Source organism: Artemia sp. Qi Xiang Cuo, chromosome 12 (assembly GCF_049724085.1).
Source record: "Artemia sp. Qi Xiang Cuo chromosome 12, ASM4972408v1, whole genome shotgun sequence".
Taxonomy (NCBI): Eukaryota; Metazoa; Arthropoda; class Branchiopoda; order Anostraca; family Artemiidae; genus Artemia; species Artemia sp. Qi Xiang Cuo.
The window spans coordinates 71,714,658-71,740,333 of record NC_142805.1 but is presented as its reverse complement, the minus strand read 5'-3'; the positions used below and the strand labels follow the sequence as shown (position 1 = coordinate 71,740,333).

General features: G+C 36.2%; 1 protein-coding gene and 1 pseudogene across 1 annotated transcript in view; one reads left to right on the top strand and one right to left on the bottom strand.

Annotated features, from left to right (window-relative positions):
* LOC148946470 (uncharacterized) overlaps positions 1 to 6,690 on the bottom strand; it is a 10,438-nt gene extending 3,748 nt beyond the window's left edge. The window contains exon 1 of the mRNA XM_089097707.1: positions 6,516 to 6,690. Within this exon, the coding sequence (XP_088953833.1) occupies positions 6,516 to 6,690 (175 nt within the window). The remainder of the gene's footprint in view (positions 1 to 6,515) is intronic.
* A 141-nt stretch (positions 6,691 to 6,831) lies between these two features.
* The window catches only part of LOC148946469 (phosphoglycerate kinase 1-like), a 31,967-nt pseudogene continuing 13,122 nt past the window's right edge, over positions 6,832 to 25,676 (top strand).

Below are 25,676 nucleotides of genomic sequence, written 5' to 3'. Positions count from 1 at the left end.
GTGTGTGTGTGTGTGTGTGTAAGTTTTTGTGTGCATGTAAGTTTTTTGTGTGCATGTAAGTTTTCGTGTGCATGTGTAAGTTTTTGTGTGTGTGTGTGTGTGTGTGTTATTGTTTGTGTGTGTGTATTTTTTTGCGTGTGTTTGGTTGTGTTCATGTGTGTGTGTGTATTTGTTCTTGTGCAGGCATTTATGTTTTTGTGTGTGTGTATTTGTTCGTGTTTGTGTGTTATTTTTAGTGATTTTGTTGAATTGTATTTGTTCTAGATTAGTTTCTGGTTAGATTGAGTATTATGGTTTGTTAATTCAATTTCTTATTAGCAGTATATTTCTCGGAAGATTTTTTTTGTTTTGTTTGTTTATGTGTGTGTGTGTGTGTGTGCGTATTTGTTATTGTATTTGTTTAAGTTTTTGTGTGTGTGTGTGTAATTTTTATTGCGATTGTTGTATATTGAGTGTATTGTTATTTTTTTGTGTTATGCTAATGTGTAGTTTTCATTTTAGTTGTTGCGTATTTGTGCTATTTCTGTAGATTGTTTTTTAGTTTTTGTGTGTGTATGTGTGTTTGTTTCTTTTAGAGTGTGTGCTTATTAGATTACTTGTTTGTTTGTAATTGTTCGGGTGTGTGTGTGTATGTATTTTTTTGTGTGATTGTTAGTTTTCGTGTACATGTTTTAGTTTTTGTGTGTGTGTGTTTGTGTGTGTTTGTGTTAGGGTGTTTGTGTGTGTAAGTTTTTGTGTGTGTGTGTGCAAGTTTTTGTGCGTGTTTTTTAGTTTTGTGTGTGTGTGTATGTTTTTGTGTGCTTGTTTGTTTTTGTGTGGTTTTTAGTTTTTGCGTGTGGGTGTTTGTTTTTGTGTGTGTGTGTAATTTGTTTCTTGTGTTAGATTTTTTGTGTTTTTTTTAGTTTTTGTGTGTGTTTGTTTGTTTTTTTGTTTTTTTCTGTGTCTTTACTTTTTGTTTTTGTGTTTTTTTGTTTGTTTGTGGTTGCGTACTTTAGTGTGTGTTTGTGCTCTTTTGTTTTTTTGTGTTTTTGTGTTTGTGTGTGTGTGTGTGTGTGTGTTTGTGAGTTTTTTTGTGTGTGTAAGTTTTGGCGTGTGTGTGTAAGTTTTCGTGTGTGTGTGTAAGTTTTCGTGTGTGTGTGTTTGTTTGTTTGTGTGCGTGTTAGATTTTTCAAGTGTGTTTTATTTTTTGTTTGAAAGTATTTTCCTATTTTATTTTTATTTTGATTGTGAATTTTTACTTTTTTGTGTGTGTGTGTGTGTGTGTGTGTATTTGTGTGTTTGTGTGTAATTTTTTGAGTGTTTGTGTTTTATTTATAGTGTGTGTGCTTTTTTGTTCTTGTTTGTGTGTGTGTCATTTTTTGTGTTTGTGTGTAAGTTTTTGTGAGTGTGTGTAAGTTTTTGTGTGTGAGTTTGTTTCCGTGTGTGTGTGTAAGTTTTTGTGTGTGTGTGTTTATGTTTGTGAGTGTGTGTGTTAGTTTTTATGTGTGTGTGTGTGTGTGTGTGTGTGTAAGTTTTTGTGTGTTTAAGTTTTTGTGTGTGTGTGTGTAAGTTTTTGAGTGTGTGTGTAAGTTTTTGTGTGTGTGTGTGTGTGTGTTTGTTTGTTTGTGTAAGTTTTTGTTTGTTTAAGTTTTTAAGTGTGTGTGTTATTTTTCGTGTGTGTGTGTATAATTTTTTGTGTGCTTTTTTTTTTTCGTTTGGTTTTGTAAGTTTTTGTGTGTGTGTGTGTGTGTTTTTAATTTTGTGTTTGTTTTTTTATTTTTTTGCGTGTGTGTGTAATTTTTCGTGTGTGTGTGTGTAAGTTTTTGTGTGTGTGTGTGTAAGTTTTTGTGCGTGTGTGTAAGTTTTTGTATGTGTGTAATTTTGTGTGTGCATGAAAGGTTTTGTGTGAATGTTAGTTTTTGCGTGTGGGTGTTAGTTTTTGTGTGCGTGTGTGTTTGTTTTTTTGTGTCTGATAAATTTCGTGTTTATAAATTTGTTTTTTTTTTTTTTTTCATTTTTTGTTTGTTTTTTCTTGTTTGTTTTTATTTTTTTGCGTGTGAATGTTTTGTGTTCGTGTGTATTTGTTAGTGTTGTTTTGTGTGTGTGTGTTTGTGTGTGTTTGTGTTTTTGTTTGTGTGTGTTTTTTGTGTAGTTTGTTCTTATTTATTCGTGTGTGTGTGTGTGTAATTTTTGTGTGTGTGTGTGTGTGTGTAATTTTTTTTGCATGTGTTTGTGTGTTTTTTTTGTGTTCTTGTGTAATTTTTTGTGTATGTGTGTGTGTGTGTGTAATTTTTTGTGTGTTTTTTAGTTTTGGTGTGTGTGTGTGTGAGTTTTCGTGTGTGTGTGTGTGTGTATGTTTTGTGTGTGTGTGTAATTTTTTTTTAGATTTAAATATTTTTTTTTATTGTTATTTTTAGGGTGATAATTTAATTTTTTGTGTGTGTGTGTGTGTGTAATTTTTTGTGTGTTTGTGTGTTTGTAATTTTTTGCGTGTGTGTGTTAGTTTTCGTGTGTGTGTGTGTAAGTTTTCGTGTGCATGTGTAATATTTTGTGTGTATTAGTTTTTGCGTGTTTGTGTGAGTTTTAGTTTGTTTGTGTGTAAGTTTTGTGAGTGTGTGTGTGTGTGAGTTTTTTCGATTGTGTGTATGATTTCTTGTTTTGTTCATGTGTAAGTTTTTGTGTGTGTTTGTGTGTAAGTTTGTGTGTGTGTGTAAGTTTTGGCGTGTGTGTGTGAGTTTTGGTGTGTTTGTGTGTGTAAGTTTTTTGGTTGTTTGTGTTATTTTTTTTGTTCATTTAATTATTATTGAGAAAGATAGTTTTATTTTTATTGTGTTAGTTTTTTTGTGTGTTTGTGTGTGTGTGTGTGTGTGTGTGTGTGTGTATTTGAGTTCTTTTTTATGTATTTTCGTTTGTGTTTAAGTTTTCTTGTGTTTGTGTGTTTAAGTTTTGTGTGTGTGTGTGTGTGTGTGTGCAATTGTTTTTGCTTTTGTGTGTGTGTTTTTTTTTGTGTTCATTTTCTTGTTTTTGTGTGTGTGTGTGTGTGTGTGTGTGTGTGTGTGTGTGTATTTTTTTGTGTGTGTGTATTTTGTTTCATGTTTTTGTGTTATGTAGTGTTTTAGTGTGTGTAATAGTTGTGTGTGTGTGTGTGTGTGTATTTTTTATTTTTCTGTATTTATTTTTTGATATATATTTTTTTATATTTCTTTTTTAATTTGGTTTTTTATTTTTTTTGTGAGTATTTGTTTTTGTGTGTGTGTGTATGTTTTGGCGTGTGTGCGATTGTTTTGTCGTGTGTGTGTAAGTTTTCATGTGTGTGTGTGTGTGTTAGTTTTTGTGTGTGTTTGTAAGTTTTTGTGAGTGTGTGTAAGTTTTTGTGGGTGTGTTAGTTTTTGTTCGCTGGTTTTTTTGCTTTTGCATGTGTTATTTTTCGTTAGTGTCTATTTTTTTTTTTTTGTGTTGTTATTATTTTTTTTTTCTTATCTTGATTTGTTTTTTTTATGTTTTTTTTGTGTGTGTGTAATTTTGTGTGTGTGTGTGTGTGTGTGTATTTGGTTGTGTGTGTATTGGTGTGGTTTGTTTTGGTTTAATTTTTTGTGTGTGTGTGTGTGTGTGTGTGTATTTTTGTTTGTTTTTATTTTTGTGTTTGTGTGTTTATTTGTTCGTGTGTGTGTGTGTATTTTTTGTGTGTGTGTGTGTGTGTGTGTGTGTATTAGTTTGTGTGTGTGTGTGTGAGTTTTTTTTGTGTTCATTTTTTATTTTTTGTGTGTGTGTGTGTAAGTTTTTGTGAGTTTTTAATTTTTGTCGTGTGTGTGTGAGTTTTCTTGTGTGTTTGTGTGTAATTTTTTGTGTCTTGTGGGTGTAAGTTTTTGTGTGAATGTAAGTTTTTATCTGCATTTAACTTTTCGTGCTCTTGTGTAAGTTTTTGTGTGTGTGTGTGAGTTTATGTGTGTAAGTTTTTGTGTGTGTGTAAGTTTTTGTGTGTGTTTAAGTTTTTGTGTGCATGTATGGGGACCGGGGGAGGACCTTTGGGGCCCAGGGAGGGCGTTTGGGGATCCGGGGCCCTTGTGGAGTGGGTGGTCTTTTGGGAGCCCTGTGGACCTTTGGGGACCGGGGGAGGACCTTTGGGGGCCCGGGGGACCCGGGGGGGGCCGGGGGCACGGGGGGGGGCCCGAGGGACCGGTGAGGCCCCGGGGCGGGCCTTTGGGGGCCTGCGGAGGGAGTTGGGGGGAGAAAATTTCGAAATTTTTACTTTTTAGTTTACTTTTTTTTTGCGGCGCATCCCTGTGGCGCATCCTGCGGTGCTTTCCTGCGGAGCCTCCCTGCGGCGCATCCCCCGCGGCGCTTTCCTGACCCGCGGCGCATCCCTGAGGCACATCCTGCGGCGCTTTCCTGGCCCACGGCGCATCCCGGTGGCGCTTCTCTGGTCCGGGGGACCTTTGGGGGCCGGGGGAGGGCCTTTGGGGCACATGGAGGGCCTTTGGGGCACAGGGAGGGCCTTTGGGGGTCCGGGGGGCAGTTGGGGGCCTGGGGGACCCTTGGGGACCGGTGGCGGGCCTTTGGGCCGCGGTTGGTCCTTTGGGCGCTCGTTGGCCCTTGGGGGGGGCCCGGGGATGGCCTTTGGGGGTCTGGGTGGGCCTTTGGGGCACAGGGAGGGCGTTTGGGGGTCGGGGGGGCAGTTGGGGGCCTGGGGGACCCTTGGGGACCAGTGGAGGGCCTTTGGGACCCCGTTGGTCCTTTGGAGGCTCGATGGGCCTTTGGGGGGCCCGGGGATGGCCTTTGGGGGTCTGGGTGGGCCTTGGGGGGCGCCGGTGGCCCTTTGTGAGCTTGGGGGGCCTTTGAGGACCGGGGGCTTCCTTCAGGGTTGGGGTAGGAGGATTGGAACCCTTTGGGGTTGGGTTAGAGGATCTCACAACACTGTTCAAATGAAACTTGTGTATTATAACGACCACAGAGTTTCACCATTAAATTCTCTTCTAAAATCTCTTCAAAAATCATTTTTCAAAATGTCTCTAGCTGTTTCGCCGAAATAGTTCCATAACCTGTCTAAAACAGTTTCGCCAAAATTATCCCTAAACGTAATTCAGCGTGTTCCTTTTGTTTTTGGCATCTCTGCGCTAATGCATTTCAAATTAATAAGAAACCTGATTCTCGCGCTAAAACAATTCATCGCTAAGATGTTTCATGGAGAATTGTTTCCATGGCCTTTGGCTATTAATATCCTTTGGAGTTCGACCAAAAGAGTTGTTTCCGAGGCAAAGACATTAATGACTTGGATCTATTCCTGGAGAATCGTTTCTAGGCGAAAATTTTTAAAAGTCTGACAGATGATGTCATTGGTTGATTGATCTGTCAAGAAAGGGGAATTAATTTGTTGTTTCTAAGGGGAATTATTGATTCACGATAGGTGAATTGAGGTCGACAGCACAGGTGTTCCAAATTCCTGGACGGCATAGCATTCGCTGAGAGCGTGCACTTACAACAACAACAACATTGACCTTGACATTCGCTGAGAGCGTGCACTTACAACAACAACAACATCGACCTTGGAAAAAGAGGTCATTGACCCCATTAACAACGTGTTCTCCCTAATGACTCTATGCCCATATTTGGTGTACGTACGGGAGCCTTAGGGTCACTTCTACTCACACCAAAGAACATAATTCATTTTGAATTCAAAAGATTTGCTTAGAAAGTATTTAGAAAAACAATTAAACTAAATAAAGTTCTAGTCTGCACAGTGCTTTATAAGTCCAGTCCAAATGGGGCAAATTGTAATGCAGAAAGCACAGCTTTTCAGCATTTTCTATTTTCAGATTTTGTCGTTTGCCATCATAAATGTTCCCAACTGTGCTGAAAACTCTTTCGCTTGGGACAGAAGATGGCGGACAGCAAATATTCTTACGAGCAAGTTGTGCCAGTCTCTGGAAATGACTGCTGTTATTTCATCACCCCTCTAACACAGAGCATTTTCCCCTGTCAATGTCGGTCTCACTCATATACCTTTCCAGTTGCTGATTAGCATTGTCTGCTGACTCTTCTTCCTTATTTGTTGAAGTTGCAAGCATGTTATCAAATAGGAAGTCGATCAAACTTTCTGTGCCTACTCTTCTTTGTTTGGATACAGGAGTACAGCTAGGTTCTTTAGTTTGGAGGAGGGATTTAAAGTATGCGTCGACAAAATTGTCTAGTATGCCGACAACTGCGGACACATAAGCTAAATTTGCAAGATAATTAGGTAAATTTTCCAAAGTTTCGGCACACGGCACCGACACCTTGGAACCTTCCCACCTTTCGACCCCCTCCCCCTTAGGTGTGCGCCAGACTGGATATTATGGTCTTAATAGATTGAATCTTGGATCTTTCACCCACACAAGTGAACATTTATTAAACAGAAATGTATGGTTTATTGAATTCTTTCTAGTTGTTTTGGTAGAAATTGTACGGTCTTGCACTCACCATTCATTTCAAACATTGTTGCACCAGGTGTCTATTGACAAGGGTTGATAACAAAAATATTTTGACTTCATTTGACTTACCTCTGCTGCTTTTTCCTCCATTGTCAGACTTAGCTGGTGGTTCCTTCCCCATGGAATGGACACGCAAATATTCTGTGAGGAATTCTAGAGTCATCTTTTGGATAAATTGTGCATAAAAAATATTATCTGCCGATATCCGATTTTTTCCGATATCCAATATTGACACTAACTCCATTATCGGTCAAATAATATCGTTCAGTCGATATATCAGTCGGGCCTCACTAAAGAGTACCTGAGATATGAGTGAAGGATGAGGTGTCTATGATTAACTTGTTGGCTGCTATTGTTTTTTATTTAGTTTTAGATCCCATTTAAAATGGCATTTAAGCTTCAACTTAACAATCTTGGCTATTCTTGTGATAATATCAGGTATGCCGTTTTCACAACTTTGTTGCACATATTCCCTTCTGTTTAGTTAAACATCCCCGTTAACATGCCCTGCAATTTTCAATTAGCACCGTAGGTTGCTCTTGAGGTATTGCTGATACGTGGTTTTGATAACCTGCAGCAGATAGTTTTTTATTTAGTTCAACATCCTTGACATTCGCTGAAAGTTTAATTTTAATACGCTTAGATTTTTTGGAGACTTGGGACAAAACTTTCCCTCTTTCCAGTAACAAAAGCTACATGTAGTCAATTGGCAGCTTGCATGACTGGTAGCCCTTGTCTTAGAGGCTGTAAGGCCGTGTCATCGTTGGGGGTATTGTTTTTAAGCTTTTGAGTGTTTTGGACATAATAGCTATTTCAGAATTTTAATCAGCTGTCTTTAGGGAAAATACAGCTAAGAAGAACGATGGAGATGGTCTAGCTACTATCCAATCCTTTTTGAGTCTTTAAGAGGGCACTAGAACTACCGATCTCCAATCAATTAAGTACCTTTTGAAGCTTCTAAGATAACTTTATCCATACGAAGAGGCATAAGAGCATTAAAAACAATAATTCATTGAAGCCATATTGCCCTTTACTAAGGCAGCGCTATTGCACTGCCTATAACTAGACAATTTGCCGTGAATATCGTATAGCACGTGTAAACCTATTAAAAATTCATAAAACTTGCAATATTTATTCAAATTTCAATAAACATGTATCTAAATACTAAAATGCACTTTGAAAGACACAAAGAAATATAAGCCCACTAATTTCTCTAACTAGCAAAATCAAGTGTAGAATTCGATGCAGTTTCACTCTTCCAAGTTACTGCACTGGTTTAAAGGCTCTCTCGTGAAACAAATTGTCCGAAGTTAAAACGAAGTCCATTTTAGTTTCAGATTTAGAAGTGGGATGACGATCATCATAAGAAAGTAACCTTAAAAAGAAGCATCTTTAAAAAGAGGTGATGGATTTCCTCTGCACGAAACCTTAAGGATTATATTTGTTTTTAGAACAGACTTTTCCGTATTGATGTATCATTTAATTTTGTTTTAATCAAGGCTAAACAGGGGAAGTGGGTAAACAATAACGTCGTTGTCAATACCGTCGTTTTAGCCTTGTATAGTGTCAAAAAAAATTTACTCCAGTTCCGTTTTGTTTTCCATATCTTCAGAAGTTAAAGGTTTCAAGGGGTACTGAGAACGGATAAATATAAATCAAACTATATGAAGATGACTTGTGTCGTTTCATGTTTGTGGTATTGTCTCTTACTAGGTTGCTAGCTACTGCTGCAACCCGGCTTATAAAGACAATACAACTTCTGTCCTAGAATCTTTTTTTTTTAGAAATTAATGCATTAGAAATACTAGGGGAAGTTCTACAAGCAACAGAGCTGATCTACACAAGGCTAAGCCTGGAGGTCAGAAAAGGAAATTAGAGATTTTAATTGTATCTAAAGAAACTAAACTTCACATTTTTTCCAAGAAGGGTGATTACTGATGCATGATTGGTTCTTTATTTATTTATTTTTTTACAAGGACTGCTAGTTTGAACCGCAAGCCAAAATAAATTGGAACGACTAACTCGAGGAGAAAATTTACTGCCGCAATGCTCGTATTTAGTAGCAAAATAGGTCCCGCTTCAGAAAAGGGGATAATTCCTGGCATAGTTGCCATAAAAGATGATTGATCACGATTGAAACCAAAACGCAGGTGGATTTTTTTTCGGATTGAAACTTACTTTAAAGCAACAGGATACAAATTTCAACTTAAGACATGTCTCCTCCAACTGAAAACCAAATGTTCAATTCTGGCAAAAGCCCATTGGAAGGTAACCAGTCAATATTCAAATGTCCGTAGTGCCATTGGAATCCCACAGGGTATTTGATGCAGATTTCAAGTTAGATAAATTGGTTTGAATTGTTGGATAGTCTGAATACGTATCTATCCTATTATTAATCTAAAAAAACAAAGTTTTTCCAAGGGAAGTAAAGAGCGAAGTTGAAACTTAAACGGGCAAAAATTATTACTTCACAGCCTATCTAACATATATCAATAAAACTAGTACAAATAAACCAACTAATTATGTTTCCCTATGTTTCTAGGCTTATTTAAAACTAGCGCTTTACTCAAAACACAAAAATCAAGTTTTGGAATAATATTCAATAGTGCTTTAAACTATAATATCAATAGTGATTAATAAACAATCTTCAAATGTAAGAAATATGCTTTAGTATTACTTGAAATGAAGATCAAATAAGACATAATATGAACTCTGAAAATATGGTTATTTGTCTCTATACAACAGTGAATTTCAAGCTATGATACAAATTCAAAAGCTAGTCTATAGTCCTAAGTCTAATGCTATCAAGATGGTTTTACTTCTAAATTGTCTACAATGTAATCATGACATATCCTTTTTAAAACCAAAACGATAGCCAGGCATTGAAATGAGCCATCGTACAGAAGTGATACCAAATTAAACGAGATAAAAAAAAATAAAGCAACAATCCTAAAATGAATTATTATTTATCTTAAAAGGGATTGATCCTAAAAGAGATTGATAATAGTTTTATTCTCTAAAAGTGTCCTTAATTGGTTTGCTTTTACTGTACCAAAACTTCTATATTATTTTGTGTTTTGAGTAAAGCGCTAGTAGGGAAAGAGGTACCACTTTGCTTGCGTGCATACGAATTACCATGTTTATTCTATAGAAGCTCTACACCTTTTCAAAGAGCGTGAGTATCCTCTCACATGGCCTTATGTTCCTTCCATGCTATTCTATGTTCCTTCCATTGTTATTCTATGGGACTTCTGCACGTGATTAAACACGTTATGAAACTACGTTATATTTGCTTATGCCCCGTTGGTACCATTCCAAACGAGTGGGGATTCCCCTCCTGTTCCTAAACATTGCAAAAAAGATAGCAGTATGAGAGTGTTTTATTTTTGTTGATAAGAATTTCATAAGAATGTAGGTCGGGACACTACAATCAGAATTGTTTGATTGACAGTTAAAAAGGGGTAATGAGATTTGCGAATTGGAGTGTAGGATTTGCGAATTTGATCCTATTAAGGATTGACTTGAAATAAAAATTTTTAAACAAGAAATGACTGAACAGTGTGTTGGAGGAGATGGGGTGATTGTGTACTGTATGATACACAAGTGATGTTTTGGACAGTGTTGTCAATTTAAAATAGTTTAGAAATAAAAAAAATTAACAAGAAATGGCTGAAAAGTGTTTTGGGGGAGATGGGGTGATTGTGTACTGTATAATACACATGTGATGTTTGGACAGTGTTGTCAATTTAAAATAGTTTAACGTTCCCTCCTTCCCCCATTTCTGAGGGCAGGGGGGTTCAATTTTGGAGGGAAAACCAAAAATACTCAGAATAGAAAATAAATGGGATATGCCTCAAGGGGAAGGCTCAGAGGCGCCTTCCTACCCCCATTTCTGAGGGCCGGGGAGGGGGGGTCAATTTTGGAGGGAAAAACAAAAATACTCCGAATCAAAAAAAAATGTTAGCCGCCACCCGGGCAATGCTCAGCGGCCGCTCCGTCCCCCAGTTCGGAGGGTAGGGGAGGGGGGTCAATTTTGGAGGGAAAACCAAAAATACTCAGAATCGAAAATAAACAGGATCTGCCTCAAGGGGATGGCTCAGAGGCCCCTCCTTCCTCCATTTCTGAGGGCAGGGGGGGGGCCAATTTTGGAGGGAAAACCAAAAATACTCAGAATCGAAAATAAACGGGATCTGCCTCAAGGAGAAGGCTCGGAGGCCCTTCGTTCCCCCATTTCTGAGGGCAGGGGAGGGGGGTCAATTTTGGAGGGAAAACCAAAAATACTCAGAATCGAAAATAAATGGGATCTGCCTCAAGGGCAAGGCTCAGCGGCCCCTCCTTCCTCCATTTCTGAGGGCTGGGGAGGAGTCAATTTTGAAGGGAACCCCAAAATGCACCGAATCGAAAATAAATGGGATCGGTCTCACAGGCAATGCGCATCGGATATTTGTAATAAAATGGGCTAGGGAAGGGAAGGGGGGGGTCACTAATGTAGGGACCTCACAAATAAAAATGACTTGAAAAAAAATGGGATCTACCTCAAGGACAAGGCTCAGAGGCCCCTCCTTCCTCCATTTCTGAGGGCAGGGGAGGGGGGGTCAATTTTGGAGGGAAAACCAAAAAATACTCAGAATCGAAAATAAACGGGATCTGCCTAAAGGGCAAGGCACAGAGGCCCTTCGTTCCCCCCTTTCTGAAGGCAGGGGAGGGGGGGTCAATTTTGGAGGGAAAACAAAAAAAACTCAGAATCGAAAATAAATGGGATATAGCTCAAGGGGGAAGCTCGGAGGTCCCTCGGTCCCCCATGCCTTATGTGAGAGGAGGGGGGTCAATTTTGTAAGGGCAATCAAAAATGATAATACACTAAACTGAATGTGTTAGGACACCCGTGCCCGGTTCAGAGGCTCTTCTTTCCCACAGGTATGAGGGCAGGGGAGGGGGGTCAAATATCGAAGGACCACCGAAAAAACTCAGAATCGAAAATAAATGGGATCTGCCTCAAGGGCAAGGTTCAGAGGCCCCTCCTTCCTCCATTTCTGTGGGCCGGGGCGGGGGGGGGGAAAATTTTGGCTGAAAAACCAAAAATACTCAGAATCGAAAATAAACGGGATCTGCCTCAAGGGGAAGGATCAGAGGCCCTTCGTTCCCCCATTTCTGAGGGTAGGTGAGGGGGGGTCAATTTTGGAGGGAAAACCAAAAATACTCAGAATCGAAAATAAACGGGATCTGCCTCAAGGGAAAGGCTCAGAGGCCCCTCCTTCCCCCATTTCTGAGGGCAGGGGAGGGGGGGGGTCAATTTTGGAGGAAAACCAAAAAACACTCAGAATCGAAAATAACGGGATCTGCCTCAAGGGGAAGGCTCAGAGGCCCTTCGTTCCCCCATTTCTGAGGGTAGGGGGGGTCAATTTTGGAGGGAAAACCAAAAATACACAGAATCGAAAATAAACGGGAGCTGCCTCAAGGGGAAGGCTCAGTGGCCCTTCGTGCCCCCATGTCTGAGGGCAGGGGAGGGGGGTCAATTTTGGAGGGAAAACCAAAAATGCTCACAATAGAAAATAATTGGGATCTGGTTTAAGGGCAAGGCTCAAAGGCCCCTCCTTCCTCCATTTCTGAGGGCAGGGGAGGGGGGTCAATTTTGGAGGGGAAACCAAAAATACTCAGAATCGAAAATAAACGGGATCTGACTCAAGGGCAAGGCTCAGAGGCCCCTCGTTCCCCCATTTTTCGAAGTTCATTTTGAATTTCTGTCGTAAAATGCAAGAGTTGGAATATTTCAGTAATGTTTTGTTGTGCTTTACCTTGTCACAGTTACATTCTGTTGATTTTCATAGTTCATTTTGAATTTTCTTTCATTGAAGTGCAAGAGTTGCAATATTTCAGTAGTGTTTTGTTGTGCTTTACCTTGTCACAGTTACATTCTCTTCATTTTTCGTAGTTAATTTTGATTTTGTGTCGTGTAATGCCAGAGTTGGAATATTTCAGTAGTGTTTTGTTGTGCTTTATTTTGTCACAGTTACATTCTGTTGATTTTCATAGTTCATTTTGAATTTTTTTCATTGAAATGTAAGAGTTGGAATATTTCAGTAGTGTCTTGTAGTGGTTTACCTTGTCACAGCTACATTCTCATGATTTTTCAAAGTTTATTTTGAATTTCTGTCGTGAAATGCAAGAGTTGGAATATTTCAGTAGTGACTTGTTGTGCTTTACCTTGTCACAGTTACATTCTCTTGATTTTTCGAAGTTCATTTTGAATTTCTGTCGTGAAATAAAGAGTTGGAATATTTCAGTAGTGTTTTGTTGTGCTTTACCTTGTCACAGTTACATTCTGTTGATTTTCATAGTTCATTTTGAATTTTTTTCATTGAAATGCAATAGTTGGAATATTTCAGTAGTGTTTTGTTGTGCTTTACCTTGTCACAGTTACATTCTGTTGATTTTCATAGTTAATTTTGAATTTATTTCATTGAAATGCAAGAGTTGGAAATATTTCAGTAGTGTATTGTTGTGATTTAGATTGTCACAGTTAAATTATATTGATTTTTCAAAGTTAATTTTTAATTTATTTAGTGAAATGCAAGAATTGGAATATTTCAGTAGTGTCTTGTCGTGGTTTACCTTGTCACAGCTACATTCTCATGATTTTTCAAAGTTCATTTTGAATTTCTGCCGTGAAATTCAAGAGTTGGAATATTTCAGTAGTGTGTTGTTGTGCTTTACCTTGTCACAGTTCCATTCTGTTGATTTTTCGATGTTCATTTTGAATTTCTGTCGTGAAATGCAAGAGTTGGAATATTTCAGTACTGTTTTGTTGTGCTTTACCTTGTCACAGTTTCATTCTGTTGATTTTCATAGTTCATTTTGAATTTCTTTCATTGAAATGCAAGAGTTGGAATATTTCAGTAGTCTTTTGTTGTGATTTACCTTGTCACAGTTACATTCTCATGATTTTTCAAAGTTCATTTTGAATTTCTTTCGTGAAATGCAAGAATTGGAATATTTCAGTAATGTCTTGTCATGGTTTGCCTTGTTACAGCTACATTCTCATGATTTTTCAAAGTTTATTTTGGATTTCTTTCGTTGAAATTCAAGAGTTGGAATATTTCAGTAGTGTTTTGTTGTGCTTTACCTTTTCAACCTTGTCACAGCTACATTCTCATTATTTTTCAAAGTTCATTTTGAATTTCTGTCGTGAAATGCAAGAGTTGGAATATTTCAGTAGTGACTTGTTATGCTTTACCTTGCCACAGTTACATTCTGTTTATTTTCATAGTTCTTTTTGAATTTCTTTCATTGAAATGCAAGAGTTGGAATATTTCAGTAGTGTTTTGTTGCGCTTTACCTTGTCAACCTTGTCACAGCTACATTCTCATGATTTTTCAAAGTTCATTTTGAATTTCTGTCGTGAAATGCAAGAGTTGGAATATTTCAGTAGTGACTTGTTGTGCTTTACCTTGTCACGGTTACATTCTGTTGATTTTTCGAAGTTCATTTCGAATTTCTTTCGTGAAATGCAAGAGTTGGAATATTTCAGTAGTGTTTTGTTGTGCTTTACCTTGTCACAGTTACATTCTGTTTATTTTCATAGTTCATTTTGAATTTCTTTCATTAAAATGCAGAGTTGGAATATTTCAGTAGTGTTTTGTTGTGCTTTACCTTGTCACAGTTACATTCTCTTAATTTTTCAAAGTTCATTTTGAATTTCTTTCGTGAAATGCAAGAATTGGAATATTGTTTCTTCAACTGAAAGTAAGGAGCAACATCAAAACTTAATAACGGACAGAAAATAGAGGCTGCTAAAAGCATATTAAGCCTGTTCATGAGACACCAGTAAAAATTGTGTATGATTCAAAATGGAATAATGATTATTCTGCTGATTACGAACTAAGAGAAGACAATAACTCCATTATCAAGAGAGAACATGGTGAACTATTTTATGGAACAGACTCAAAATGTCCAAAGTTAATCATTGATATTAATAATGTATCATAATATATTTTTGTATTAATATTCTACATAGCATTATTTCATTAAAAATATTACATTGTTATGTGTTCATTATTTTTTAGAGTAAGCTAGCATATCAAGCGTCTACAATGTCCATTAAAACATTGGAGATGAAAGAAAAGGAATTTGCGTACATCTATTGTCAGACACACTATTTCCGTAAAATCTGAGCTATTAAGGGTTTTTGACCTTAAACTCTAGTTTTTTGTAAGAAAGTTATGGAAAATACAATCCTCTGGTTCAAATTTAAAACTTAAGTCTATTTTTGGATTGAAAAATAAAACTATTTCCTTAAAATCTGAGCTAATAAGGGTTTTTTGACCGTAAACTCTAGTTTCTTGTAAGAAAATTATGGAAAATACAATTCTCTAGTTCAAATGTGAAACTTAAGTCCAGTTTTGGATACTCATAATGATTAGGACTGATGGTTCTAATTCAATAATTTTTTTTCATAAAACAAACTATTTTTTTTAAACTTCGAAATTATTCAACTTTATTTATTTTTTATTTTTTTCTTTGGTACATATCGTAAACTTAAAAAATATCTTTGTTTAAAATACCTAATGTAAGTCCAATACAGAAATTATAAAAAAAAAATGTAAATTCCATACTTAAATGGTGTTCAAAATATAACGAGACTTAAATGACTAGACCCTGTACTAGAGACTACGGGTTTTATTATTCATCCCCAAAAGTACTTAAGGTGCTGTTAGGAGTCATCCCTCTTAGCCATAACTACATTCGACCTTGAGAGAAGGTGTAAAAGTTTGATGATGTATTTCTCTTCTTAACAAGTACATTAATACCTTCCAAGATGATAGGACTCTATGACACAGAATTTATCGGTTTGAAAAAACCATCTTGTGGTGTTATATTTGAATGTGCATTTTTATTATTGTCAATGGAACTTGAAGAAATTGACTGTTATCATTGGATAGTGAACAACAACATGTATGAGTATGATAAAAGCTTGTGGAGTACTACATTACATCGTATAAACAGACTGGGATTCTACGATAGAGTGATTACACCACTTAATAATAGTGGTCAGGAACTGAGAAATGTGCAGGAGGAAGTCAGTGAACTTTGCAGCTTTTTCGGGGTTGAAGCAGTCTATGCAAAGGGTAATGTACCTACAGATAAAGTTTTAATTCAAAAGTGTGTCCCTAGGATTCCACTTTTCAATCTAGAAGAATTTAAGTGTCCTAAATTTGATGGGGTTTATCATCGTCCTGAAGACGAGGTCAGGTTCTTCGCGCACTGGATACCTAAGGTCATTCCTGATCGTGATAAATGCATTAGACATGGTAAAAACTATTTCATATCATGGGACCATCGTTTTTGGATGTTTAAGAGTGAACGTGTGTATGACTATGTGTCATAAAATAATTTTGTATTAATATTCTACATAGCATTATTTCATTAAAAATATATTATGCATTACATTGTTATATTTTCATTATTTTTAGAGTAAGCTAGCATATCAACAGTTTAGAATGTATATTAAAACATCGGAGATTTGAGAAAAGGAATTTGCATACATCTATTGTCAGACACATGAGGTAACATTGACAAAATCTAGGTATCAGAATGAATCAATTCTTTATCAACATCCGTTGTTGGATATGTCATTATGTCATTATGAAAAAATTATAAGTAGGTAAGTAAGTAAGTAACAAACTCTTTCTTGAATTCACCTCTTGGATACACAAAGAAGACATTTCATTCAAGAAAATATGAAAATATTTGTAAGTAAGTAACACACTCTTTCCTGAAGTCACCCCTTGCATACACAATACAGATACTTTATTCAAGAAATTATGAAAAAATCGCAAGTAAGTAACAAACTCTTTCTTGAATTCCCCATTTGTATGCAAAATACAGAAATTTAATTCAAGAAATTATGGAAAAAATGTAAGTAAGTAAGTAACAAACTCTATGCTTTTTCTGCATCAATTGTCGGATATCTTGAATAAAATATGCAAAGTCGACATAGCTTTATTTCATTTTTTAAGGTTAATTTAGACGAGGTTACGTGCGCGCACGTATGCCCAGTCACTATGCCTAGTCACTTTTTATAAATTTGACTTGATAGCACATCCCCTTTAAGTGTACTTTCCGCGTTTCCAACCATTTTTTTCAAATGAAAAAAGTGCCTTTTTCAATGAAATAACCGAAAAAGGTGTTTTTCAAAACCTAGGCAGGAGCAAACAATAAGGGGGCAAGGACGTCTCTTTCCCTCAATTACAGTCATTAGAACCAGCACTCAGGCTTCATCGCAGAGTCAAGTTTGAAGGTTTAATTCAAAAGTATTAATTTTTCAAGCTTAATTTTTGGTAGATTTTTAGTTGAAAATTTTTTAGTTTTAGTTAATTTGTTTTCGCAATAATCTTTTACTTTTAAGTTGAGTAGCAGATTTATGAAACTTACACAGGGGGTTTGGAGGGGGTGTATATGTGACGGGTTCTTATAAACCTCCAGTTAAGGGCTTTGGACCATAATTGTTGCAATGGTACCTTCTTATGCTTCCAAACTCTTCCACTTAAGAAGTGGCACCAAAAGTGCCGTTTTTAGTGCTATATTACACCTATAGATGGTAAAATTGATAAAAAGCACATAGATATGAGTAATAGCTTTAAAATGAGTCTTCCCGGGATATGCTTGGGAAAATGACTGCATAACATTTGCAAAAATAGTGGATTATCTAAAAAGTAATGATAAGAAGGGACAAACCATGATTGAAAAAAAAAAAATCTAAGGAGGAATCATACGCATGATAATCGAATTTGAAGTCCAACCCTCTAATAATCTAATTTAATATATTGGTGTTTGTAGGACTTTAATTGCGTAGCTTATTAAGGGGGCCTGGAGGAGGAACCTGCGGGAGGTGTTCTTGTAAACCTCGAGTTAAGGGTTATGGATCATAATTATTACAGTTATGCCGTTTTATACTTTCAAGATTTTCCACTTAAGAAGTGACACCAAAAGTGTTGTTCTCTGTGCTATATCTCACTTACGAATTGTAGAATTGATAAAAGCCCGTAGATATGAGCAAAAGTTTTCAAATGAGGCGTTAAACATCACTCTAAGAAGTTCTGGTAGCCAGTAGCCCCAGCTTTTCCACTTCAGACATGGCACAAAAAGTGCCATTTTTAGTACCATTTGTAACTTGCAAATGGCGGAATTTATAGGAAGAACGTAAATATAAGCATATTTTTTATATGAGCTATCAAAAATCTATCTACGATGTTCTGGTTGCCCGCTAGCCCCACCCCTTGAGAAAAGGTATAAAGTGCCCTTTTTTGTGTTATATGGCACTTGCGGATCGTGGAATTTATATAAACCACGTACACAGGAGAAATAGCTTTTAAATGAGCTCTTAGGAATCTTTCGTATGATGTTCTAGTAACCCGCTAGGCCTGGAAAAGAGACCGTTGGAAAAAGGACCGTTTTAAAGTTTTTTAGCTTTTAGTCACTATGGACTGTGATGTCGCTCTTTAATAGGCTGCAGCTACCGCCTTAACCATGATATCAAACAGTGGAGAAGTTTGCTGAATGTACTATCTGAACAAACAGATTTCATAGCCACAAGGATAAATAACGGGTGACAAAATACATTGGACTCGTATAATTTAGGCTATATATTTACACATTACGGGAGTGGGGGTAAAGTTAGGTTAAATTAGATTTTTTACCCCTTTCTGAGATTTATTTTATCCCTCCCCATTAATGTGCAAATATTTACCCCAAATTTTATTATCATATAAACTAAAGTATTATATTTTCATCATGTTATGGCATTTTTCATTATAATTAACCTAACAGCCCTTCTTGAGTGTGTTTGTATAATACACAAATACCAGTAATTTTTCTTTCAAGAGGACATAGACTAATGCTACCAATTTTCTGTGTGTTTTTAAGTTAATTGCTGATGGTAGAATTTATAGGAAGGGCGTAGAAAGGGCGTAATTTGATAAGGGGCAGGGGGAGGCAACTGCCCCCTTTAGACCCAAGTTTGCCCTCCAGACCTCATCCCCCCCGGCTGAAATTTTGTTTCTGAAAAAACTAAGATAAGCCTTCATAGTTCAAGCATCCACAGAAACAGGTCAGTTTTCTTTAGTATATCTTTGCCTCTATGGTAATATTAAATAAAAAAAACAAGTTTTTTTTTAACTGAAAGTCAGGAGCGACATTAAAACTTAAAACGAACAGAAATTATTCCGTATATGAAAGAGGCTGTCCCCTCCTCAACGCCTCGCTCTTTACGCTAAAGTTTTTCATTGTTTAAAAAAAAATAGAGTGGTGAGAGAGTCAAACTTTAGCGTAAAGAGCGAGGCGTTGAGGAGGGGACAGCCTCTTTCATATACGGAATAATTTCTGTTCTTTTTAAGTTTTAATGTCACTCCTTACTTTCAGTTAAAAAAATGTGTTTTTTTTATTTAATTTTTGAATGTTTTTAAAAAAATGCAGGTTTTGATCTTGGCTCACCGTACATGAATAATTAAAACAAAATATGCATATTAATTTACTTTTATTTGGTTAAAGGGCTTTCTCGAAACTAGTCCAATTTTATTTACGAACGTTTTTATTAGTAATAAATATACGTAACTTACGAATTAACTTATGTAACGAACTTCTATATTCGCATAATTTTAGTGTGTTTTTTAGGGGGTTCATCCCCTAGGTAATACCTTATTCTTACAGTGAAAATTTGAACTCTTTTCCAATTTTTAAAAAACGACCACTTAATCATACATGCCGTTAATTAGAATAAATAGTACTTATTAAAAAACTACAAAATCTCTAGTTTAAAAAGCGAGGTATTGACTAGGGGGTGCACCCAATCATATATGTAATATTTTCTGTTCGTTTAAAGTTTTGATGTTGCTGCTGTTGCAGTTAAAAAACTTTTTTTTATATATAATTTCTGATCTTTTTTTAAATAATGCTGGGAAGTCCGGCGTCCCCTTCATAGCAATGTCCCTTCCCCCATGAAAACTTCCTTAATGGAAAGATACTCCCACATAAACCCCGACCCCCCCCCACTACCAGGAAAAATCTCCCATGAAAACGTCTGTATACTTCCCAATAACCAATACTATATGTTAACATTGGGTAAAGTTCATAACTATCAGCCCTCCCCCCGGGAACTTTGGGGGATTTAGCTATCCTAAAAGACATACTTATAATATTTTCGAACATGATGAACAAAATGGCTATCTCAAAATTTTGATCAGGTGACTTTGGGAAAAAATGAGCGTGGGAGGGGGCCTAGTTGCCCTCCATTTTTCGGTCACTTAAAAACGACACTAGAACTTTTAATTTCCATTCCAATGAGCCCTCCCACGATATCCTAGAACCACTGGGTCGATACGATCACCCCTGGGGAAAAAAAGACGAACCCGTGATCTTTCTTCTGGCAGAAAATGCAAAATTCCACATTTTTCTAGATAGGAGCTTGAAACCTCTACAGTAGGGTTCTCTGATACGCGGAATATGATGGTGTGATTTTCATTCAGGTTCTATAATTTTTAGGGGGTTTTCCCCCCTTTTTTCGAAAATCAGCCAAATTTTCTCAGGTAACTTTTGATGGGTAGGATTAAACTTGATGAAACTTATATATTTGAAATCATCATTAAAATCTGATTCTTTTGATGTATCTATTTGTGTCAAAATACCGTTTTCTAGAGTTTCGGTTACCATTGAGCCGGGTCGCTCCTTACAGTTCGTTACCACGAGCTGTTTGATATGGCACATTTTTCCATTTTCACTTGTTTTGGAAAAATTGGATCCAACTTTGCCCCCCACCTCAGGATTTTGACGCAATTACGCCACTCACATAGGTATTAGAAATATCTGTTATATGATCTATTAAACATCTGTCTAGACGCATGTGATACCAATAAGCCCATTGACAATACGCTCAAGCCAATACGCGTGATATAAATACGTCCGATACCGCTACAGTGAGCAGCCCTTTCTCCAGGGAGTACGGAGGGTCGTATCATCACCAAAACCAAAGATATTTAACCTTTGAACTATGTTGAACAAAATGACTATCTCAAAATTATGGTTGAATGACTTTGGGGGGGGGGAGGGGATCTTCAGGAGGGGGGGTTGCTAGTTGCCCTCCAATGTTTTTGGTCACTTGAAAAGGACACTAGAAAATTTAATTTCCGTTTGAATGAGTGATTATACATCTCTCTGTGATGTTCTGGTCACCCCCTAGCCCTGCTAGAAAAAAGAAAAGAAGAAAAGAAAAAAAAAAAAAAAACGGGAGACGCATCAGTGCTATAACAAGGAACAAGTCATTTTCTTTGTTGTTCAAGGAGGGGGACCGTAATTGCTCTGAAAAAGGGTTTCGACCATGGTGATTCTAATGGTACACTTCTCATTTTGATCTGACGCCATTTTCGAGGGGTTTCAGGGTTTTTTTCGAAATCATCATAAATTTCTTCTCGCAATAAACTTTTACTTTTGAGACGAACCAAAACAATAGTTACCATTCCTCAATGAGTGTCAGATGGCAATTCGTTTCCACCAGGCAGTTTTTTCCTAAACATAATTTATGACTTTTAATTATAACCGCGTGAAAGAGTATATAGTGAATCCTCCCAATGGAATAATGCGACTTACTAAGGGACATGGTATGGGGATTTTACGGGAAGGGTATAATTCAGATCTCCATTTAAGGGTCTAGGAACATAATTGTTACAATGGTTCCGTTTTATACTTCAATGCTTTACAACTTAAGAAGTGGCACAAAAGGTGTCGTTTTTTGCGCTATTTGGAAGTTACGAATGGCCAAACTGATTTAAATTAGGTAGATATGAGTGATAGCTTTCGAGTCAGCCATTAAACGTCTCTCTAAGAAGCACTGGCAGTCCACTAACCCCTAGCTATTCCACTTGGGACATGGTGCCAATAGTGCCATTTTTAGTATCAATTGGCAGTTACAGGTGATGAAATTTATAAATAAAACATAGATATGAGGAAAATCTTTAATGTGAGCTATTAAGCATCTGTCTACGATGTTTTTGTAGCCCACTAGTCCCACCCCTTGAGAAATGGCACATATGTTCCATTTTTGTGCCATATGGCACTAGCAGATGGTGGAAATTATAAAAAGCACGTAGATGTGAGAAACAGCTTTTTAATGAACCATTAAGCACCTCTCTATGATGTTCTGGTATACTGCTAGCCCTGAAAAAAAAGAAGAAAAAAAAGGGAGACAGATCAGTGCTACCCATACAAAAAAGTGATTTTTCTTGTGTTTCAAGGTTGGTGACTGTAATTACCCAGAATTAGGTTTTCGACTATTCTGAATCCAATGGTACACTTTTCATCTTGATCTGACGCCATTTTCGTGGGGTTTCAGGGTTTTTTTCCGAAATAACCATAAATTTCTTTTCCCAATAAACTTTTATTTTGAATACGAACTGAAACGACAGTTACCATTCCTGAATCAGTGTTAGATGGAAATTTTTTTCACTAGGCAGTTTTTTTTAAACGCGTGTTACTATGGGCCGTGGTTCACTCTTTACTAGGTTGCAGCTGCCGCTGCAACCATGATGAATGGCTAGGCTTTAAACTATTAAATTAAAAAAAAACATTTTTTTCTAACTGAAAGTAAGGAGCAACATTAAAACTTAAAACGAACAGAAATTATTCTGCTTATGATAGGGGCTGTCCCCTCCTCAATGCCTTGCTCTTTACGCTAAAGTTTTTTATTGTTTTAAAAAATAGAGTTGTGAGAAAGAGTTAAACTTTAGCGTAAAGAGCAAGGCGTTGAGGAGGGGACAGTCCCTTTCATATACAGAATAATTTCTGTTTGTTTAAGTTTGAATGTTGCTCCTAACTTTCAGTTAAAAAAAACTTGTTTTTTTATTTAATTTTGAACGTTTTTGAATTAATACAGGTTTTGATTTTGGCTCACCGTACATGAATAATTCAAACAAACTTTGCATGCTAATTTTACTTTTATTTGAATAAATGGCTTTCTCAAAAGTGGCTTAATTTTATTTACGAACGTCTTTATTAGTAATAAATATACGTAACTTACGAATTAACTTACGTAACGAACTTCTATATCCGTATATTTTAATTACATACATTAGGTGGTTCGCCCCCTAGTCAATAACTCGCTTTTTACGCTGTAGCTCGAATTTTGTTTCAATGCTTTAATATTGACCTCTTTATCATTAAGGCCGTTAATTAGAATAAATAGCTCTTATGAAAGTACTAAAAAACCTTTGGCCTAAAGAGCGAGGTATTGACTAGGGGGCGAACCCAATCATATGCGTAATAATATCTCTTCGTTTTAAGTTTTGATGTTGCTCCTTACCTTCTGTTGAAAAAATTGTTTTTTTTTAATTTAATTTCTGATCATTTTTTATAAATAATGCTGGGAAATCCGACACCCCCTTCATAGCAATGTCCCTTCCTCCATAAAAACTTCCTCCATTGATAGCTCCTCCTATTTAACTCCCCTCCCCCGCTACCGGAAAAAATCCCCCCTGAAAACATCTGTATACTTCCCAATAACCAATACTATATGTAAAAATAGGGTAAAGTTCATAAATTTCAGCCATCCCCCCGGGGATTTCGGGGGATTAAGACATCCTAAAAGACACATTTAATATATTTTCGCCTATGCTGAACAAAATGGCTATCTCAAAATTATGATCGGGTGACGTTGGGAGAAAACGAGCGTGGGTGGGGGCCTAGTTGCCCTTCATTTTTTTGGTCACTTAAAAAGGGGACTAGAACTTTTAATTTTACGGCACTACTAAACTTGATTAAACTTATATATTTGAAATCAGCATTAAAATATGTTTCTTTTGTTATGCCTATTGGTATCAAAATTCTGTTTTTTAGAGTTTCGCTTACTATTGAGCCGGGTCACTCCTTTCTTACACTTCGTTACCACGAACTGTTTGATATAACTAGCCAATTTAATACTGAAGAATCATAGTTGATATTTAAGAGGCCTTTTGAAGGTTATTTTATAGATATCTAGAAAAGAAAAAAGCTCATTTTGGAAAGCTGGACTAAAACCTGTTCTTTTTCTAGAATTTTTATTTTTCTATCCACTTATTAGTTCAGCCTCTTATCTATGGCTTTTCTAATAACTTATTAACTTACTATCTTGTCTGTAGCTCAAACTCTTTTGAATGCTAACAGGCGTGTAGTTCGTAAGAAAAATTACTATTGTATCTGCCTGCTACTGGCCTATATTCGTATCATATGGTTAGAAAAATTTAGCAGTCTTTCAAGATTGATCATGAAAGTGTTTAGATTTTCATTTCCATGTAAGAGGGAACTCCGTGCATGCGGTGCATGTCAAAAACATGGGTTGAAGTCTTTTTGACAAAATGACTGGGTTTCAAAACTAATAGTTTCGTATATTTTTTTGGCAATTTGAGATAGTTTCAAAACCACTTTCAATAGTCATTCAGTTAAGTAATTAAGTCTAAATTAAGTCTAACGGGTTTTCACTGTTAACATTAATAAATTAAAAAAAAAAAATCTTACGGAGTGTATTTTTCTGGATAGGAGTCATTGCAGACTTTCTCTGTATAATAAGGAGATTAATATGAGTTATTAGGCACTGGTTAAGAAAGCAGTAAGTGCGCGATAACTGAAGTCATATTATAATGAATAATGCAGCTGTAAGACATATTCTGCTCTTATACATAATTTACCACATTTTCTTGATTGAATTACCGCTTTTTAGCTTACACATCCTTGTTAACCAAATTTAGGAAGCAAAGTTGCTTGTGATGGTTTTAGATATTTTTTCTATGTCTTCCTTGTCGGGATATCTCACGGAGTATATTTTAGTAAATCAAAGCTATTGTGGACAGTTTGATGATGTCTAAGGCTGTTTGCATACCCTACAAGAGTAAATTAGGTATAGCTGCAATATAAATTATTTTCTTTTGCGCAATTTATCGTATGTATTTAATTTGATTAACGTCAAGCTAATTTAAGTTGGTGCGAACCTAATTGAACGTAACGTAAAAATGAATGTAATTTTAAACATAACCTACTACAACTTTGGTTAATTGAGCCTAACCTAAATCAAAGATCTATTTTTAATGACTATTTAGTTGTTCAATTTAGTACGATTAAAACATGGTCAGTCTTATTTAACCAAATCATAAGCAAAAGTAATTGGGTAAAATAAGAATTATTTGACTTATTTGGTAGTTTTTGAACTTTGAAACTAATAATCAATGAATATTTAATGTCATTCTCTATTCAAACTTCTAGGTAAACTGTTTTTTTTCATTTTCATAGAATGTACTTGTAAATATACTCACATTTACATATTAAGTGTTAAAAGGTCTAATAAATGAAAGTTGATCTCATAAATAGTTCAAAGTCGCGTTCCAATTATACTAGTGTGTAAATAAATGTTGCAGGGAACCTAAAATTTGTGATATATGTTATGAGTTAAATTTTACTACAAATATACTCACAAAAATTGAATTGTAATCAAATATTTATTAATATTTTAAGAGAGAACTTAGTCCAATTCTCTCTTTGTGGTGAACCTTTCCAACCATTTACCTAGCAGAAGACTGTAAGGCATACAGAATACATATCTGCACCATTACGAAGAAAGAAGCCCCAAGACGACCTCCGATGACGGATAGGACTTAAGTCAAGTAAGTCCAGTCAAGGCGTAAAAGTGCTTTACACCCATTCTATATGGTGGTTATGTTTGTTGAATTCATTTTTGCACCAAAATTTAATTGTTAGTTTATTCCGAATCCACCCATTGCCACTACATATCTAATATAGTTCTCATCACATGTGTATATTGAGCTGAATTTCATTACAAGTTATAATAGATTGTTTGCTGCTCTTTTTTTCACTTTACTCTCTACTTTTTAAATGTTCAATAGTGTGAAATTCTATTTTTGTAATATTCAAGCGCAGAAATGTTTTCCTCCAGTATCTGTTTTGGAACTGTGAGATTAATTAAATTTCTTTTAATCAATATTCAAAATTCTATGATCAGAACTCTTTCAGGACGTTAAAACAATCGTATAATGCATTCAGAGTGCATTTTAATGACTTTTTTATTGTATCGTGAAGAATGTGAAATATCATACAGAATTTTTTTCCTCAGTCTTTTCCTTTTGACATCTCTTCCTTATTTCCATTATTATTTACATTTTGTCCTTTTATTGTTTTTGTGCTCATAAATATTTTTGCAAT